The 18,412-nt window shown below is 45.7% G+C and overlaps 1 protein-coding gene across 1 annotated transcript; it reads left to right on the forward strand.

Moving 5' to 3' along the window:
• Window positions 1-467: 467 nt before the first annotated feature.
• On the forward strand, window positions 468-17,189 carry SLC7A1 (solute carrier family 7 (cationic amino acid transporter, y+ system), member 1). The gene is made up of 11 exons (XM_010013762.1): window positions 468-857; window positions 2,582-2,740; window positions 4,943-5,117; window positions 7,207-7,331; window positions 8,916-9,138; window positions 9,949-10,088; window positions 11,025-11,127; window positions 12,858-13,069; window positions 13,463-13,611; window positions 15,968-16,076; window positions 16,822-17,189. Exons 1-11 carry the CDS (start codon window positions 488-490, stop codon window positions 16,929-16,931), a joined length of 1,875 nt encoding a protein of 624 aa, XP_010012064.1. The 5' UTR covers window positions 468-487; the 3' UTR covers window positions 16,932-17,189.
• The last annotated feature ends 1,223 nt before the right edge of the window (window positions 17,190-18,412 follow it).

Here is an 18,412-nt window from a genome sequence, read left to right on the forward strand (position 1 = left end):
TATTCTGGGCTGTAATACTTCTTAGTTCACTATGAAACCTAAAAATGTATGTCTCTTTTTAAAAAGTACATCTCTCTCTTTATCTTTCTTTTTCATTTCCAGCATTTCCAAGAAAGCTGCTCTGAAATCCAAAAGATGGGCTTTGTGTTCTTGGCTTGTCTACTTGTCTGTGGACTGGGTGGTTGTGGAGCAGGATGGGAGCTGGGGTGGAGTCCTGCGTCTCTCCTGGGATCACACAGGCTTTGCAGCGTGACAGGGAGCAGGAAGCAGAAAACACTTTGGTTTTTGTCTGTTTTAATTCCCTGTGCTAAGCCTGTGTAAAATGCCAAAGGAGATATTTTGCCATGTAAAAATGTAGAACCCGGGAAGATTCATTTGTTGAAATGCAGCAGGGCTGTAGCAGTGCACCTGTGCAGTGATGCTGTTTTGGGGGTATCCTGGTCCAGATAATGATGGCAGCATCTTTCTTGCAGGCCCAGACTCGAAGATGGAGTGTCAAAAAATCATCAATTTTGGAAACCAGCTGCTTCGCCGGAAAAATGTGGACTGTTCTCGAGAAGACAGTCGGCTCTCACGATGCCTCAACACGTTTGACTTAGTGGCTCTGGGTGTAGGCAGCACTTTGGGTGCAGGTGTCTATGTACTGGCTGGGGCTGTGGCACGGGAAGATGCGGGACCTGCCATCGTTGTCTCCTTCTTGATTGCCGCCTTGGCTTCAGTGCTGGCTGGACTCTGCTACGGAGAATTTGGCGCTCGAGTTCCTAAGACGGGATCAGCTTATCTGTACAGCTATGTGACTGTGGGTGAGCTGTGGGCCTTCATCACAGGGTGGAATTTAATCCTCTCCTACGTTATTGGTAAGTCTAGAGGGTGTGCTCTGAGGCCCTAGCTTTAGTCCAGGGTGACAGCCTAGTTTGTAAAATCACCCTTGTTTGGGCACCTGCATTACTATTATCCAGGTGTCTGCTATGTTGGAAGAATGTCAGATTCCCTTCACTCCCTCAAGGCTGTTGGTTACAGAGAGTTTGGGATGAAGAGCTTATACATAGAACTAGTGTCCAAGCAATGTCTGATGTACGATGTGCAGGAGCTCGTTGTTCCTGTCCTAGAACATGAAATATTAGAGCCAGGACAAAAAAAAAAACAAACCCAAACAGCACTAAAGAAATAGTCTGTCTACCATAACTGGTGGAGTTTTTCAAGATAAAATTGATGGCTCTGATGTCCCACCTCTTTAAAAGCGTTCACACTGTGCAGTTTGTTATCTGTGTGAACAGAAGAGTCTGTTCTGCAGCTTGTTTTCCCACTGGATTGGGGTGGTGAGTGTGCCCACCTTTGCTGCAGGCACTGCCTACTGCTGCTGCAGAAGCCATAGCTGTAGGTGAGCACAGACATGGTTGCAGGTGCTGGAGCTGGGACCTGAGCACATGCCCACAGGTGAGTGTGTCAGGACAAACTGTTCTAGATATAAGGGGGCCCCTGACGGCATGCTCGGAGGAACTGCTCTGCAAAACGAAACCAAACCAACCTCTTTTTTTAGCTAGAGAATTACGTACATAGTAATTGTATCCTGCAATTAAATGCTGTTATATATAGTGTACTGTATTAGACACTGGGACTATAATCATAGCTACTTTAATGCAGAAGAGGGAGAAGTTGGCTATTACCCAGACCTACTTATTTTACACAGCGCTGTCACTGTCTGGTGGTAGCTCTTCGTTGTTACTATTTCAGTTCTCTGAAATGACTCTCCTGGCCCAGACAATGTCCCGGTCTTGGTCATCCTGAGACCCCAGGTTCAGTCCTCACCCTGGCAAGCTGTGCGTGGTTTGATGCTCTCGGGAACCACAGCAAACAGCAGCCCCGGAGGGGTAAGTCTAAGCACTTGCTGCAGGCAGGACTTGTGCTGCTTTCTGGGATCATCACCACCGTCCTGCACTGGGCTGACTTACACTCAGCTAACCTGTAAATTACATCTATATCCTGCTTGGATGCTCTGGCACTGGAGGCTGGAGCAGACCTGCTGGAGTGCAGAGCTTGTAGAGCTGGGCAAGTGTTGTGGTCCAGGTTCTGGTGCTCCAGTGTCGTGCTGCTGGAGGCCAGCTGGCTTCTGCAAGGTCCCTCTGCCTGGGCTGCAGACACAGGCATCTGGGGTCCTGATCCAGAGTGCACAGGGCTGCCAGGGACTTCTGCCAGCATGACACTCGGACCTCTTTAGTAACAGAAATTACGAGGACTGGGGGAAGTTCAGGCTGCTGGGGGTGTAAGGAAAAGGTCAGTCTAGGCAGTAACAGAGGCGAAGTTGGAGTTTACTAGGAAGCCAAGCTATAAGGACTTTTTTTATCTTGTCAGCTGAGGGTGAGTGAGACCCGTCTCCTGTGTGTGTTACCATCAGAGCAGATGCCAGGCCTGAATACGGGCTGTGGGCTGGATCTGCAGAGGAAGGTTTACTCCCAGCACTTACGAAGCACATGCAAGGTTGCTTTGGGGCCCCCTGTGGCAAAAGCCTTGCAAGGTGACCCCAGTTTGGAACATGTGCTAGCCACAAAGGGTGATCTGCATCCTTTCTGTCCTCTGGCAGGAACCTCGAGCGTGGCCAGAGCCTGGAGCGCAACGTTTGATGAGATCATAGGCCAGCACATTGAAGAGTTTTGCAAAAGCTACATGACGATGGATGCTCCTGGAGTGCTGGCAAAATACCCAGACATCTTCGCTGTGGTGATAATCACCATCCTAACAGGTAAAACCTTGCGGGGGTCTGTGAGTCTTTGACCTCCTTCCTCTGTCATTTCATTGTTTGCTTTTGGACTTTGCACAGAGTCCTCGTTTATTTTGGACAACATATTAAAGACTTTGCTACATGTTTTGGATTGACCTATATAGTTGCTGTGGAGTTAGCACAGGGCATAGCCTGTTTACGAGGTTTTTAATTAGAGGGGAGCATTCTCAATACTTTTTGAGCCACTTTTAAAACCTTCAATCAAATTTTATATAAGGAAGAAAAGAAAAGATGACTTGTTACCCTCAATCAGGTATGGAAGTTTAATCCTTCCCACCACAAATCCTATTACACAAGAATTCATTCAAGGAACCTTATTCCCCGTTTGATAATCTGCCAATTTGCAGAACCTTGAGCCAGGAAAGCAGGGGGAGGGGAGAGGGAAAGGGACTCAGTAACCATCTTTTGGTTTGGGGTTTTTTTTAAATATATGTGGGCTTCAGTTTGCAGCATTGAATGCAAGACTCCAGAGAAATAAATGTGTGATAAACACTCAGGCCCTCTTTTTTCCTCTAAAAATGTGCCAAGGCCTTGATCAGAATGTGGAAAAGTTTTGGAAAATTTTAAAATCAAAATCCTTTGAACTGTTACCTCTGCTCCAACTGGATCTTGCAAAGCCAAATTTAGGCAAAGTTCAGAAATTACGCTTCTCATGTACCCCTGTGGTTTCCGGAACACAGAAGCTGCGGTGTTACTCCCCACGAGGTTGTCCCAACATTTCCCACTCTGATCAGGATGGCCATCTCACAGCTCTGCTCACGGGGGCAGGCTTCATAAGCAAGGGACACTTTGGCATCTGGGTTTGCATTTGGATCTAGGACTATATGGAGGACTGCTGAAGTCAATAGCAGCCCTCTGCTTTCAGGGTTACATCTGAATTGGAGAGATTTTCCTCTCTGTTCATTTGTATATAATAGGAATTGCTTTAGTTTCAGGTTAGAATCTGCTCTTTCGCCTCAGATAAAATTCACAAAATTTAGGACTCCTCACTTTAGCACTACCTAGGCATAAAATTATTCAGATTACCAGTGGCTTTATTCCTCTGCATTGAGCAAATTCCCTGGATTTTAATAAACAATGCAAACCATTGTTTTCTACAAAAGCTGCTGAATGGGCAACTTTAGTCCCAAATATAAGCACCTGAAGTTTATTTCTGCTTGCACTGTCATAAGCTTCAGATTTCTACAAGGTACTTTGAAAGTTTTCCGCAGTTTGATCAAACACTTCCCTGATGCGGCTGTCTTAGATTATTTCCTATTTTAAAAGAAGGAAAGGTGAGTGCATAGGATGCTTCCCTCTCCTTTAAATGCCTTGAAGCAGCAGTAAACACACCCTGTTGTGCTTCTGTTCTCCCTCAGGCCCCAGTTTTTTTTCACCTTCTTCCTCAGCCACTTTCTTAGATTTGGATTAAAAGTTTGGGTTTTCAAAAATCAGACACCTGAAGAGCAAACACAAGTTACCAGAGCTGCTTGTTGTGAGAAGCCAAGCTATGTATCAGTGAGATGCTGGTTGTCAAAGTCTGTAAATGTGCTCTTCTTCAGATGGATGCTCTTAAGACCACAAGCTGAAATCCTGCTCTTGGTGAACTTGCTGACAAATCTCCTGCTGATTGGAACGGGAGCAAGATTCCCAAGATGCCACCTTCTGCTGAGTCTATAGCACTAGTAGTAGCTGTCTTCCTGGATTCGGTCCCTTCCCATAGTTTCCCCTGCTTCTAGGAAAAGTGAACATTGTTCATAACCTGTGCATTTGGCCAAGACCTCTAAGACAACATTCCTTCATGAGAAAACATGCGGGGTGCTTCTGCCAGGTCTCTGGGTGGAGTTGAGGCTGTGACTAGCTGGCACACCGTAGTACCATGAGGTGACTAGAACTGGCATTGAAAGCACTGGAAGCAGCTTAGCTGTGTTAGCAAGCACATGGGCATGCTGGGTGGGAAGGTGTGTCACATCCCACAGTAGTGATGTTGGAGATGAGGTCCTTGTGCTGCTTTTGAGTGAGTTAATCCTGGCCTACCGGAACTACTTAGCTTTGTGGAGAAACGAGGTGTGGTAAGTTGGGCAGAGCACAGCAGGAACAGCTCTGAGCTATCTCTTCAAGTCCCCAGTGCCTGCTGCTGATAGTGTAATACCTGACTGTGTGTCTGCCATTTTTTTTCCCCAGGGCTTTTAATTTTTGGCGTGAAAGAATCTGCCCTGGTGAACAAAGTGTTCACCTGCATCAACATCCTTGTTCTTGGGTTTGTCATGGTCTCTGGCTTCGTGAAAGGGTCTGTTAAAAACTGGCAGCTGACTGAGCAGGACATTTACAACACCAGCCACAGCATATATGGAGACAAGTAGGTTGGATCTTTTGTTCTCAGCTCTGAAGTTGATACGTTTTCAAATGCAACTTTATAGGGGAGTTTGTGGAGTGATTTAGAAAACCAGTGAATGGGATGGCTCCCTTGTTTGCCAAATGCCTTGGAGGCAAAGCTGGCTTCAGTGGGTGTTTGCTGAAAGCAGGCTGTGCTGATGCACTGAAGTTGGTAGGAGATAGGCTGTGTCAATGTGGGCCCTGCTGCAGGACTGACATTTCCAGCCTTATGACAAATACAGCATCCAAATTTGAGAGAAAAGAGGTTTTTAGACAACCTTTTACCCAAGGCTACACCAGGCCATCTCTGGTGCCTCTATGAAGCCGTGACCACGTATACCATTATAGTTTCTTTGGACACTTGGGCAGTATGCTTGGGGTGCTGTTAGACCTTTGGAGACCTTGTTCCAGACGCCCCAGTAACATCATGAAATCACAGAATCATATAATGGTTTTGGTTGGAAGGGACCTTCAAAGGTCATCTAGTCCAACCCCCTTGAAGTGAGCAGGGACGTCAACTAGATCAGGTTGACCAGAACCATGTCCAGCCTGGTCTTGAATGTCTCCAGGGTTGGCATATCCACTACTTCCCTGTGCAATCTCTGCCAGTGTTTCATCATCCTCATTGTAAGGAATTTCTTCCTCATATACAGCCTGAAGGGCAACTTGCAGATTATTTTAATGCATTGCAGAAAGCATATCACAAATCCAATTTAATGGTATTTTGCTATTTGGCCAAAACCCTGTCTTCTTATACAAGATCAAAACTAAGGAGCTTACAAGGGTTGCCAGTGATACAAGGCTGTTCATTTTTTCTTGAGACTGTACAACACAGAATGAGGGCTTTTAAATATCTCCACATACATCAGCTTAGTCCTGGCTTGGTATCTAAACCCTTTGTGCTGGCCTGCAAGGAAGCACAGCTTAGCAAAAACTCGAGAGATTTATAAATGTTGCATTGGTTAAATTTGGCTTGTGTGCGGGCTGCTTATTGAATCTCTGCAAAATTCAGCCTGCTGGGAACAAATTGCTTCTATAGGACAGGTGTCCCCTTCTTCTCTGCTATTCCCATGCAAGGAGCAATTAGTACGGTAGCTTCAAAGTGTAACTAGCTCTTTGACCTGCAGCACTTATTAATCTGTCTGGAGCTTACTTTACTTTATCATTATTTCTGGAGTAATCCACATTTGGGTTGTGCTATTTCTGCAAGTAGCAGGTCAGTTTTCATCTAAGTCTCAACAGAGCTTCTATGAGAGAGTTCAGATGCTTACACCTGATAAGACTTGCAGATTTGGGATTTGCTTTAATTGCCTTAATTCATATTTATGAAGGCTTTTCCTGGAAAAAGTGACCTAAGTCACTTGAACTGCGAGGTATGTTATACATGACTCGGCACAGGCACATGGATCTGGGGTCCTGATCCAGAGTGTGCTGGGACCAGTATGTGTTTGCCTGTTGACCTTAATGAATTTTGAATGAGGCTCAGCAAGGCATTAGGGATGTAGGCTTCTCTCTTCCCTCAGGGTCACCAGCATGGTTTGGGTATGAACTTGGCACAGAGAGTGTAGAAGTTGAGAGTGGAGGATTGTGCGCTTGGCACCCTGCATTGCTCTCTCATATCTACTTACCTACACATTATCGGGGTTCATCCTGGGTGAAGAGGGGGTGGTTTGTGTGTTTCTCAGTCTTCAGCTTTCAGAATTACATGTTGTGCTTTGTCAAAAGCTTATGTTTAAACGAGTATGTGTATCTACACACATGCAATAATATTAGGAGAGGAATTTTAGTATCCATGCTATTTTCTCCCTGTCTTAGCCATTTTTATCCACCTCCAAAAACAGGTGGTGGGAACAAACCATGAACCATTTTTATTCCACACATCTCCCAGGCTGTTGCAGGCCAGTCCCAAGCTCAGCACTGAGTAGGGCTGTAGCATTTTGCTTGGTATTTGTATGCAAAGGGAGAGTGTGTTCCTTTGAAGTCTGGCTTTGGATTTTGTTATGAGCTATATGAGTAGTTTTGTTACTCTCACCTGGACAAGGTGACTTCTAACTCAGTGCCATGCCTTTTAGTCAAACACAGGAGGAAAAGCTCTACGGTGTTGGAGGATTTATGCCCTATGGATTGAAAGGAGTCCTCTCAGGGGCAGCTACGTGTTTTTATGCTTTCGTGGGATTTGACTGTATTGCTACTACAGGTAAGAGGGAAGGTATCTTCATTCCAGTTTTGAACCTGGTTGTTGGTAGATCGGCTTTCAGTAGTGTTGCACAGCACAGGTAGTGAGTAATTCAGGGCATTGCTTTCATCATGCCTCTGAACCTCACCCCAAAACAGACTTTTGACTCAGCTGTTCCTAATAGTCAAAGAGCTGAGTACGTCCAAGTCCCTGGGTGCCTTTCAGCTGCTCTGGCAGGCAACTAGACTGTATAACCCACAAAATGAGCTTTCTCCTTTCTTTACCTGCAGGCCCCAATCTCATGGGTGGTCACTGGTGACACTAACCAGGTCAGACTCCACAGAAGACTTGTCTGGTGTTCCCGATTAGGCAAACAGGGAAGGCCCAGGTTCATATGCTTTCTATAACTCATGAAGTTTGAATCTCTAACTCCAAGTGGTGCTTTAATCAACAGGTTATTTCTGAGTAGGGTTCTTCACTGCCTTCAGGTGGAGAAGCTCCACTGTCTTGGAATATTTAAAGAGCCAGAGAAAGAGGGAGCCTCTGCAGAGTCATCTGCAGCCTAAAGCTGTGCCTTGAAGCTAGGAGGAGTCTTTATGTCCAAAGGCTCTCTTTCTGAGAGAGAAATCATCAGCATTGTCTTATTTTTCCTGGCTAGGAAGAATCTCAGTTCCATGGAGAAAGGAATGATTATCCTGAATTTCCCATTTGGCTTGAACTGGCTTTCTTCAAAGCTGGAGCAGAGGGTGAAAGAGATTATCGCAAGGACAGATAAAGTAGTACTGCCTCTTATTCCAAGGAGTTTGAGAAGTCCTGACTCCATTACTCCAGCCAGCCCTAGGGCCTATCCTTGGAGGAGAACCCATTTGTCTGCCTTTGACTTCTAGGTGTATGGGTCTCTGCTTAGTGGTTTATCTTCTCAAAAAGCCAAACCTGAGGAGTTCTTGCTTTCAGTGAAGAACAGCTTTGTAGAAGCTCAAAAAGCTTTGTAGGGAAGGCTCAAATCTTAATCAGTGCCTGAATTTTTTTTTTTTTTTTTTAATTTTTTAAAAACATTGATCCCAGCCTAATTGGCAAAAATCTTCCATAAAAACTGAAGGGAGTCCCTTTTTAAGAGGGATTTTCAAAGATCTGCATGATTTCCAGGTGCTGTGCAAAGTCTGCCTCTCCCTGGAACTGGATACATACGGTGTTGTGTTCACTGTGTAGTAGTTCTGGTGGAGACGCTAACTGAAATGGCCACCCATGGACTTGCCCTACAGGAATTTCCTGTCCCATTATTTGTGATCATTGAATACTTGGGGCTGCACCATTGGTGGAATAGCAGGAGTAATTGGAGGTAAAAATAATCCTTTTCGGGGAAAGGACTATTTTTAATCCAGATTGTTTGTGTGCCTGAGTTTACCAGGTCTCCACAAATATTTGTCAGAAGGAGTGACAGGAGCAGCAGAAGTAGGAGCAAACAGGCTGGTATGCCAAGTGGTTGGGGCAGGCCATCAGCAGTGTACTGCCTGCAAAGCCTTTGAAAGCCCTGGTCAGCATGCCCTAGGTTGGGATAAAGTTCTTGCTCATTGTTTAGCTGATACTGAAATTTCTTTCTTCTAGGTGAGGAGGTAAAAAACCCTCAGAAGGCCATTCCTATTGGCATTGTGGCATCTCTGCTCATCTGCTTCGTGGCTTATTTTGGCGTGTCAGCTGCCCTGACACTCATGATGCCTTACTACCAGCTGGATACCAATAGCCCTTTACCCAATGCCTTTAAATATGTGGGTTGGGACGGAGCCAATTATGCTGTGGCTGTTGGTTCCCTGTGTGCGCTTTCTACGAGGTGAGACTCTGCTCTTCCTTTGTGCATCTCAAGGCAAACATGTATCTCCAGCTCCTTTAAAAAATGGGGCACATCAAGGTTTTGCCTTAACTGTGTTCCCCTGCACCCAGAGAGCCAAGACCAGGGATGAAATTCAGACCTATTGACTTCAAAAGGACTAGGATTTCACCCTGTGATAGATTTCAGAGCTGCACATGACCAGCATCGCTTCAGAAACTCCCACCTTAGCAGCAGACCCAGCAGGTGCATCTCAGGAATGCAAATATGAATAGAGTGACTAAGTCACAGGGGCAGCTTCACAGTGCAAGCACGATTTGCCTGCAAGACATCCTGGCCTGCTGTGTAGAGAGCTGACTTGCATCGGGTAGTGAAGGGTGCATCTTCTGGAGCGTATGGAGCTCACCATATCCAGGTTGCTTGCGTGACAGCTATCTGGATGGGTGGCAGGGCAGGCTGGAGACAGAATATGTCACGTTCTGCACTCTAGAAGCTATTGTTTCAGATAAATTTAGACATACTCAATTAGGTAAGCAACTCACAGAGGCTCACAGAAGTTACAGCTCTTTTGCTACCTGAAAGTCAGGCTGTTTTCATGCCCCACGGCTTGTTTAGGTATCCAGATTCTTAGAGCTGCACCTCACTTGCCATCTATCAGTAATGGGTGTGCAGGGGGAGCCCTTGAAGGAGAAGCTGAAGTGAAGGAAAGCCACCTATTCTGTATTGGTACTGCCATAAACTTGCTCTCATTTGTGTGCGTGTGCTCACCAGGAGGTGAGATAAGTAGATCATTTCCCCTTTCTTTGTCCTTAGTCTCCTTGGCTCCATGTTTCCAATGCCTCGAATAATTTATGCCATGGCAGAAGACGGACTTCTCTTTAAATTTTTGGCTAAAGTCAACGAGAAAAGAAAAACTCCAATAATTGCAACAGTGACATCAGGAGTCATTGCAGGTAATATCCAAAGACTTGCACAAATGTGTGGAAAGGACGCATAAGCTCTTCACAGGGGCAGATTAAGTCCGTCTGACTCTAGCCCGCTTATTAATCGGATATATTGCACAGCATGACATCCCAGAGAGTGTCCTGGGTTTCCAGGGCATGCTCTGGGTGAGCATGAACAGCTCGCTGTATGCCTGTCCATCTTTCTCAGAGCTTATTGCTGCCATCCCATCTCATGCCAAGAATTGCCTTTATCTGCTCCCTGGGTGCTCTGCTAGCTTTAAAAATAATAATGCCCTGCAATGTGGCAGCTAGGGGTGCCCCAGCATCCTTGTGGCTCTTGGGCTGGCATGGCTGAAGACACTGTGAGTAGCAGCTCAGCAGAAGACGCCAGAGCAGCCGGGGACAGGCAGATGGTCCCAGTGGCACTGGTATTTGTTACTGAGTTTCAGCTGGCAGCCATTCTTCCCTTTCCCAGCACCCAGGAATATGGGAATTAAACCTCCCAGATGGCAAGGATGAGCTGCTTACCCTCTTCTTGCAGCTTCCTTGAGATGCCTAGTGAAGAGGCCTTGCTGCCTCCTGTTTACCTTCTGCTGCAAATGCAGGATCAGACATTGGTACAATTGGGGTGCTGTGATTGTGCCAGGTGACTCCAGCAACGAGTCTGTGGCTTAAACACCTGCTTATTGATGGTAGTTAGGTGAACATGCCCATATGAGACAAAGAGGCTGGAAATTTACTATAGCAAATGGTTCCTCTGGTTCCAGCTAGTGAGGCTAAGGGTATTCATGTGTCAAGTCCTACCTCTGCTCAGCTCGAGGCCTCCTACCCAAGTGCTGAGCAACAGTCACGTGTGCTGCATTGTCATTAATGCTCCTGTTATATACCTATTCTGCTGTGTTAACTGATTTTCCTTCCCTGTCTCACCTGCCTTTCCTCTTACAGCTGTAATGGCCTTTCTCTTCGACTTGAAAGATCTTGTGGATCTCATGTCCATTGGGACCCTCCTGGCTTACTCCTTGGTGGCAGCCTGTGTGTTGGTACTAAGGTATGGATGTAGAAATCGCCCCTCTTATACCACACAGTCAGAAATCCGCGCACCGATCAGATGCCCTCATAGTTTCCATAGACCCAATATAAAACCATGAACATTTCCAGCTTCAAGCATGTGAAGAACTTGTTTAAGCTTATGGGGGATTGTGCTATTTGGATCTGCAAGGGGGTCATCTGAATTTAGTTAATGCTTGGTCCATGCCACTCCTACTGTGGCCAACCCTGAATGCCGTGGGAGATCTGCCGGAGAGTGGGAATGAGAGGTGGGTGCTCCTGGATGTCTTCATCGTCACCACTCTTGTTCCTAGTGGTGATACAGTTTCAGGTTGTCTTACTTTTGGAAGAGGATTCAAGATAAAGTCTAGCAGCAACAAAAAAGCTGAGCATGTGATTGCAGAATCAGTGCCTTAGTGCTTGTCTTTTAGAAATGGTGAGCTCCCGCAGCTTCCCTAGCCTAAGCTGAAAATTGGGTATCTCATTGCTCAGCACCTCACAGACAACAGTACTCTACCCATGATGACTGTGCTTTGAAGATCACGTTACTGAAAGTGCCTTTATGTGTTCCATGACTCATTCAGAGTCAGGTGGCGGCTTTTTACAAGCTCACAGCAAATGCATTGAACTAAGAACTATCTTGCAGCAGGTGAAGGCCAGCACTGTACTGTAATACGGTTGCTGTGTGCTGTCCACCGTGCCCCTTGAAAATCCTTGCTGATTTTCCTTGTCCTTCTTACTTTTCCTCTGATTTCCCAGCCCCCTCTTCTCCCTAGAGCTGGAAATGGCTTCTTAATTTGTTTTTGCAAGCTGCTGTACCTATTGTGTGGCATTTTCCCCATCACAGATTAGCAGAGCTAACAGCCTGTCTTGCAGTGGCCTGGGCAGCTGATTTGGCCTCCCTGTTGGCTGCCTAATGAAGTAGCAGCTGAATTGTTTCCAAAGCTGTAAGGGCCACCACTAACACCCTACTGTGGCTGAACCCAAGGATTTCGCTGCATTTCCCGATTTGCAGTGTTTCACAAATGCCCTCATTGCAAACACATCCCCACAGGAGCAATTTTAAGGTGTCTTTCAAAACGGCCCTTTCCTTTAGTCATGCTTGTGCTGGAGAGAGAAAACAGAGAAAACCTGTGAAAGAGAGCTGAGGCTGAAAGAGTTGGTTCCATGTGTTTTTTTGTCAGGGCCCTGTTGAGTGAGGTGCAGTCCATTCTTTGTTCACCTCTTTCTTCCCTATGTAGCAGCAGATAAGCTAGCAGAAGAGACTGGGATGGAAGAGGATGGGGCACCAGGAATGTCACCACAATCAGCAGCTGCTGGGTGTGATAATCTGCTGAGCTGTTAGCTCAGCCACCTCCATGCCAAACCACAGGAGCTGAACTGCCACAGATAACCCAACAGCCCACTTATAACTGTCTGTCTGTCCCTCTGTTGCTTCCTTCTCTAGTCCTCACTATTACTTGATTGTGTTTTGGTTACACAATCAGTAGGGTTTGTGGAAGAGAGCACTGTCTGGTTAAAAACACTGACTCTACAACCAAGCTGTAGGTGATAATAGTAGACCATATTTGCTCACATCATGACCACGTCATTCTGAGAATTTTCCCCCTGAAACAGAAGGGTGTAGACCTTGCCTGTTCTGGTGTTACAGTGATCTGGGGCACAGCCACGACTATCTGTAGGTCCCTGTGCGAAACCAATATGCTCTTTGTTTCATTTCCCTTTTCCTAGGTATCAGCCAGAGCAGCCTAATTTGGCGTACCAGATGGCTAGGACAACAGAGGAGACAGATAACAATGAGTCTGTGAGCACCAGCGAGTCTCAGACTGGATTTCTGCCAGAGGAAGAGGAGAAGTGTTCCCTCAAAGCCATATTGTGTCCGCCGAATTCGGACCCTTCCAAATTCTCTGGCTTGGTGGTGAACATCTCAACCTTCATCATTGGTAAGCACTGGGCAGTGCAGCTTGGGGGCAGTGAGCCAGCTGGTAGGTCCTTGTACTGACTGTGGTGGGAAAGCTCACCTCCTTGCTCTGGTTTTGATAAGCTCTTGTAATGGGCGAAATAATTGAACGTCTACAGATTAAATTTATGACTTCAAAAGAAATCCACAGATTGGAAGGGGGGAGGGTGTATAGGGAGAAGGGCATATCTCTTACAGTTAGCCTTTCAATGTGTTGCTGTTTTGTTTGCCAAGCTTTCAGATTCTGCTTTCCTTTGGTTTTGGTTTTGGGATTGTTTGTTTTTTGTTTGTTTGTTTGGGTTTGTTGTTTTTTTCCTGTTTCTAAAAAAAAAAAAAAAAAAAAAAAGAATCGGTATGCTTTGCTGTCTGTTCACAGGTTTCCTTATTGTGGGTAGCTGTATCTTGACTGCTCTTGAGCCAAGTGTTCTGATAAAGGCTGTATGGATTATTGCTGCCATCCTTATTCTTGTCATCAGCTTTGTTATATGGAAACAGCCTGAAAGCAAAACCAAGCTCTCCTTTAAGGTGAGTGTCCTGGGCGGTATAGCTGGAGGTGGGAGGTGGTTGGAGGAGGAAGTACATGTTGACCTGTGTCAGAAGAGAGGTCCTGGCCAAGGGGACATGCAGAGAATATAGGCATGACATGCAGCACTGTCCACAGAGCTGATGGTTTGAGGTCTCCAGCAATTGTGTCTGTAACCTCTTGTAGTTTGCGCTCCATGCAGAAGGGGATGTCCTACTAGAGCCAGGCTAAGCCTCTGAGTGTGGTTTCCTCTTGGGGTCGAACCTCAAGAGGTTAGCGTAGATGCTTTGCTGCAACATGCAGCATAGCAGAAGCAGCATTGTGACAAGCCTCCTACCCAGCAGTGCCCTGTGGGCAGAAGCAGATTTGACGCAGAAAGAAGGGCTGAAGGGGTTAGCTGAGAGGTCGAGGAGGGAATCAGGAGGGGAAGCCTTGGGTCAGATCAGAGGTGACAACAGAGGACCTGAAAAGAAATGTAAATGGTGCTGGAGTCCAGAACAAGCTGGGATGGCAGAACTTGGTACAGATGTGTGTCCAGAAGGGAAGCGCAAGACAGTGCTATTGAAAGCAGATGGTTATAGGATATGGAAGGGACAAGAGATCAGAAGAAAAAGGGATGGTTTGAAGGGCCATATCAGATCGTGAATACAGAGGGAAAGAAGAAGAAAGTTTGTGTGTATCAAAGAGGTACTTGCTAAAAGGCTGTGAGCAAGTGTACTTTCATATTCTGTTTAGTCCTCAAGGAGACTAAGGGTGTACATTCTCTAACACCCTTAAGTATGAGGAAGTCTTGTCATTTTCCTGCCTTTACATGCACACCATCCTTTCTGTATTAAACACTGGGAAGTTTGGGGGCTTTTTCCCCATTATAATCCTGCAAGTCACATTTTGTCATACTGATTTCAGGCTATTTTCCCAATTTATTAAATTAGTTTTAAATTCTAATGCCATCCTCTAAACGGCTCTTCAGTTACGTTTTTTGGTAAATTCTCTGATTTTAATCATTTAATCCAACCAGAGTTGCCCACAGTAGCGTTTGCAGCTCATTTTGTGGTTATGCTTCCCGAAGCGGAAACAGAAATGTCCAGGAGCAGAAAATCTAGGAACTGTCATCTAGACTATTTTCTGCACTCACTTGTGAGGAGATCGCTTTGCCTTACACTCCAGATATTTTACCTCCTTCTGTTCCCCTCAGCCACTACCCTGTCAGAGGGGGAAAAAAATGAGACCTGTCACTGCTAAATCTGTAATGGCTGTTTCTTATCTCCTTGTGGTGCTTCAGACATTTACAACCTGACTGTCAAGGGATTTTTCTCTAAAGTCTCTCTGGGAATCCAAGGCTGACTGGTTTATTTCCCAGTTGTTTTTCTGTATTTCTTTTTAATAGGTAATTTGTCTCCCTTCTCCAGTCTTTAAAGACCTTACCAGTCCACCAAGAGCTCCGAGATGCCTCTTAATGGTTCAGAGATCACTTCTGCAGCCTCTGGGTACATAACTCACCCGCTGAGGGAGATCTCATTTGTTCCTACTGACGCGACAAAGCCTAATTTAGAAAAATACTCTTCTTCTGTTTTCTAATTTGTGTGGCCATCTCCTTTCTGTAATGATGAGAACAGCTACTCACCATAAATGTTTTATCTTCTTTTGTTGGGGGCTTTTTTTGTGATGCTTAAATCAAAAAGGCCTACAACATTTCAACATGTTTCTTTCTGTAAATTTCCTTTTTCCTTAGGAGTGAAGTTTACTTTTCTGTTAGTTCCACCATGTTGACAAACCTTTCTATTGTTACAGTTTGTCCTTTCTGATTTTATCTTTACATGCCTGTGCTATTTTTTTAGATTCTGACTTTTGCATTTCAGCTTTACTGTCTTACTCTTCTTTGATTCTTAGATCACGAAGGCATTCTTGCTACAGCTGCAACATTTCCTGGTTTTCTTCTGCTCTGGGATTATTTGCATTATATTGCTTAATTACCGTGGTACCTGCTAGATGAAGTTCCTCAGACATTCCCCTTACTTTCTTCTCCTGGTGTTCTGTAGGTGCTTGTCATGATGCAGTCCTTGGTTTTCCTCTTCTTTCCTCCCCTGCACAAGTATTTGGTATTGCTGCTAAAATTTCCCTCTTGCCTCCTTCCAGACCACAAAAGAAGGACATTCTTACAACAAGTGAACAGCAGTGTTCACATCCCTCTCCCATGGCAGACTGATGTCTTCTGTTTTGGTCTAACCTCGCTTTTTCTCGTATCTGGCAGCTGAAGAGTTGGTACCAGCCATCACTTCCTGTTTACAATGGATCTGACGTTCTTGCCTGCCCATTAATCATCCTTATGGATGTAACATATCCCTCCTTCTTTTTCAGGTACCTCTTTTGCCCCTTCTTCCTGTTGTGAGTATTTTTGTGAATGTTTACCTCATGATGCAGCTAGACCTCGGCACGTGGATCCGGTTTGCAGTCTGGATGCTCATAGGTGAGTTAGAGACAGTAAAAAATGCCATGTTCAATGTTACTAGATTTTGTTAACCGTAAATTTATTGTAGCATTCCAGGAAGGGATTCTGCACTCTCACCATTCCTGGCCAACCCTGGCGACTTAACTGAAGGCATTTAGGTAGTGTGCCTCAAGCCTTGTTTTAAATTCAAGCGTATTGAAGCTTCTGTGAGGACAAAACAACAACTCATGAACCATCTTACAGGTCTTGTTGCCAACAAGAAACCACAGAGCGTTTCTTGTTGTCTGGCCTTGAACTGGCAGTCCGGGTGGTAGGCTTTGTGTTTCTGGAGCTGAAGGAGCTGAGCTGCATCCCAAGATGCTCCCAATAGCCATGTGGAAAAGGCTGAATTGCCTGAAACACCCAGGGAATTTATTATGATAAAAAGAATGAGATAAAAAAAGATTAGCATCAAGTGTGCGTGTATTTTACTGGGATGGATGCTGTAGGCACAGAAATGGAGAGGGAAAGCTCTGGGCAGAATGGACGCACTGGAAAGCATGAGAGATTTTTCTAATCAGGCCCCCTTCGGGGGTTGGGATAGATTGTCTTTTACAGACTGGTGCCTGTGTTAATGGCTTTTTTCACAAAGGAAGGTAGTGGCTGTCTACTAGAGGCCAGCCATCAGGAAGGCTGGACTTACCCCAGTGTAACCTGTGTTGTAGTAAGCGTGGTTCTGTTTCCTTGCAGAGCTAACTGTGCCCTCTCCCCTTTGCTTCCACAGGTTTTATCATCTACTTTACTTATGGAATATGGCACAGTGTGGAAGCCACCTATGCTGCCTCAGCAGACACGGAGAGAAACACGGATGCTGGCTCAGACAGCTGTAAATGACTGCATGTTTGGCTATGGGCAACTGGGGAATGGCTGCTGTGAAGGAAGCTTTGCAGTGGGAATCCTGAACCAGGTTATGTCTGGTTAAGCGGTGATGCAGAAATAAGGAAGCATAATGTGGGACTCCCCAGCCCTGTTGCTGCAGCTTGCAGTCTTCTTAGTAGCCCAGTTAAAAGGGATCACAAGGAAAAAAGCCACACCTCTGGCATACTCCCGGCAGCACTCTCAGCTAATCTGGGGGCTATGCGCTTCCCTTCCTCCCTCTCCTGGTTTTCATTTTTTTCCCAGTGTGTAGAAAGAAAACTGCTTCTGTGTGCCAGTTAACCTTAAATGCTGCTATGAAACCAGGCCTCACCAAGGTCTTTCTTTCAGTAGTTCCGGGAATTACCTCCCCACAGATACTCCACCAGTGCTACTGTCAGGTTTAGAGCAGATCCGTCCTTCACCCGATGTGAGCTATACCCCATGTCTACGCACAAGAAAAGGGTCTCTCCAAACACCAGCTTTCACCTGGTTAAGAAAGCACCTGCAAGACTTGCGTTCTTTAAAGAATCAGGTCTCATAGTTCTTACTGTATTTAACTTTTTCTTAGCTGCGTACTCATATGCTTTAAAACACATCGCTGCTGTGAAATGCTGGGAGGGTTTTTGGTCGTTGCTTGTTGGGTGAATGGTCGCTTGCCAGTGCACAGGGAACACCAGCAGATGTTTCTGCTTATATGCTCAGCAGAGGGATTGCCAGAGTTAGTTATAAAACTATATGGTGCAAGTACTTGAATGGCTTGAAAAGAACTGGTGTCTCCAGAGAGCTGTCCTACCTCTTTGCCTCAGAAGTCACCAGTGCTGTGGCTGCAGTGGTGGAGTGGCTAGTGGAAGCCAGCCCAGCTCTGATAACAAGTGAGACCCTGTTTTCCTCTCCTTGCAACAGTTGTGTGTGCTGGCCAGGTGGCATTAGCAAGGGATTTGGCCATGAGACTTACATTTGGCATTGGCATGTGGACCACATTTCACTCCTGAGAAGGGGAAGCACAGGAACATCCTCAGTGGCTTGAACTTCTTCCATGAGCAATGCCTGGTGTCTGCCCCCTGCCCAGGGGAAGGGTGTGAGGGTGCGCAGGGGCTCCTTGGTCCTGATAGAGTATGCAGCCCAGAAAACACTGCTAAGCTCTGGGGTACAACTTGCTGAAGAGCTTTCCCTTTGGGGCTGGAGATCATCTCCAGAGCTGGGCTGTGGTGAAAGGTGGGAAATTTGAGTTCAAAACCGGGGTCTGTGTTTGGTTGACAATGCCTTGGTTTTGCTGTAAGATGAACGATTTCCTTAATTTTCTCCATAATGGCTTTACCAAGCCAGATTCAGTACCAAAAAAAAAGGCTTGTTAAAGCATAAGTAAGATGGGCATTGCCCCTGTCATATCACTGATTTAAACTCAAACAAATGGGAGGGAGATTTAGGTTGGATGTAAGGAAGAAATTCTTTCCTGT

Source organism: Nestor notabilis, unplaced genomic scaffold (genome assembly GCF_000696875.1).
Source record: "Nestor notabilis isolate BGI_N333 unplaced genomic scaffold, ASM69687v1 scaffold8334, whole genome shotgun sequence".
NCBI classification, from domain to species: domain Eukaryota; kingdom Metazoa; phylum Chordata; class Aves; order Psittaciformes; family Psittacidae; genus Nestor; species Nestor notabilis.

Excerpts from the sequence above, each read along its gene's own strand:
- SLC7A1 (XM_010013762.1), top strand. The coding sequence starts at position 488 with ATGGAGTGTCAAAAAATCATCAATTTTGGAAACCAGCTGCTTCGCCGG. Across the intron at positions 7,332-8,915 it reads TGACTGTATTGCTACTACAG|GTGAGGAGGTAAAAAACCCT; the intron begins GTAAGAGGGAAG and ends TCTTTCTTCTAG. Across the intron at positions 13,612-15,967 it reads AAACCAAGCTCTCCTTTAAG|GTACCTCTTTTGCCCCTTCT; the intron begins GTGAGTGTCCTG and ends CTTCTTTTTCAG.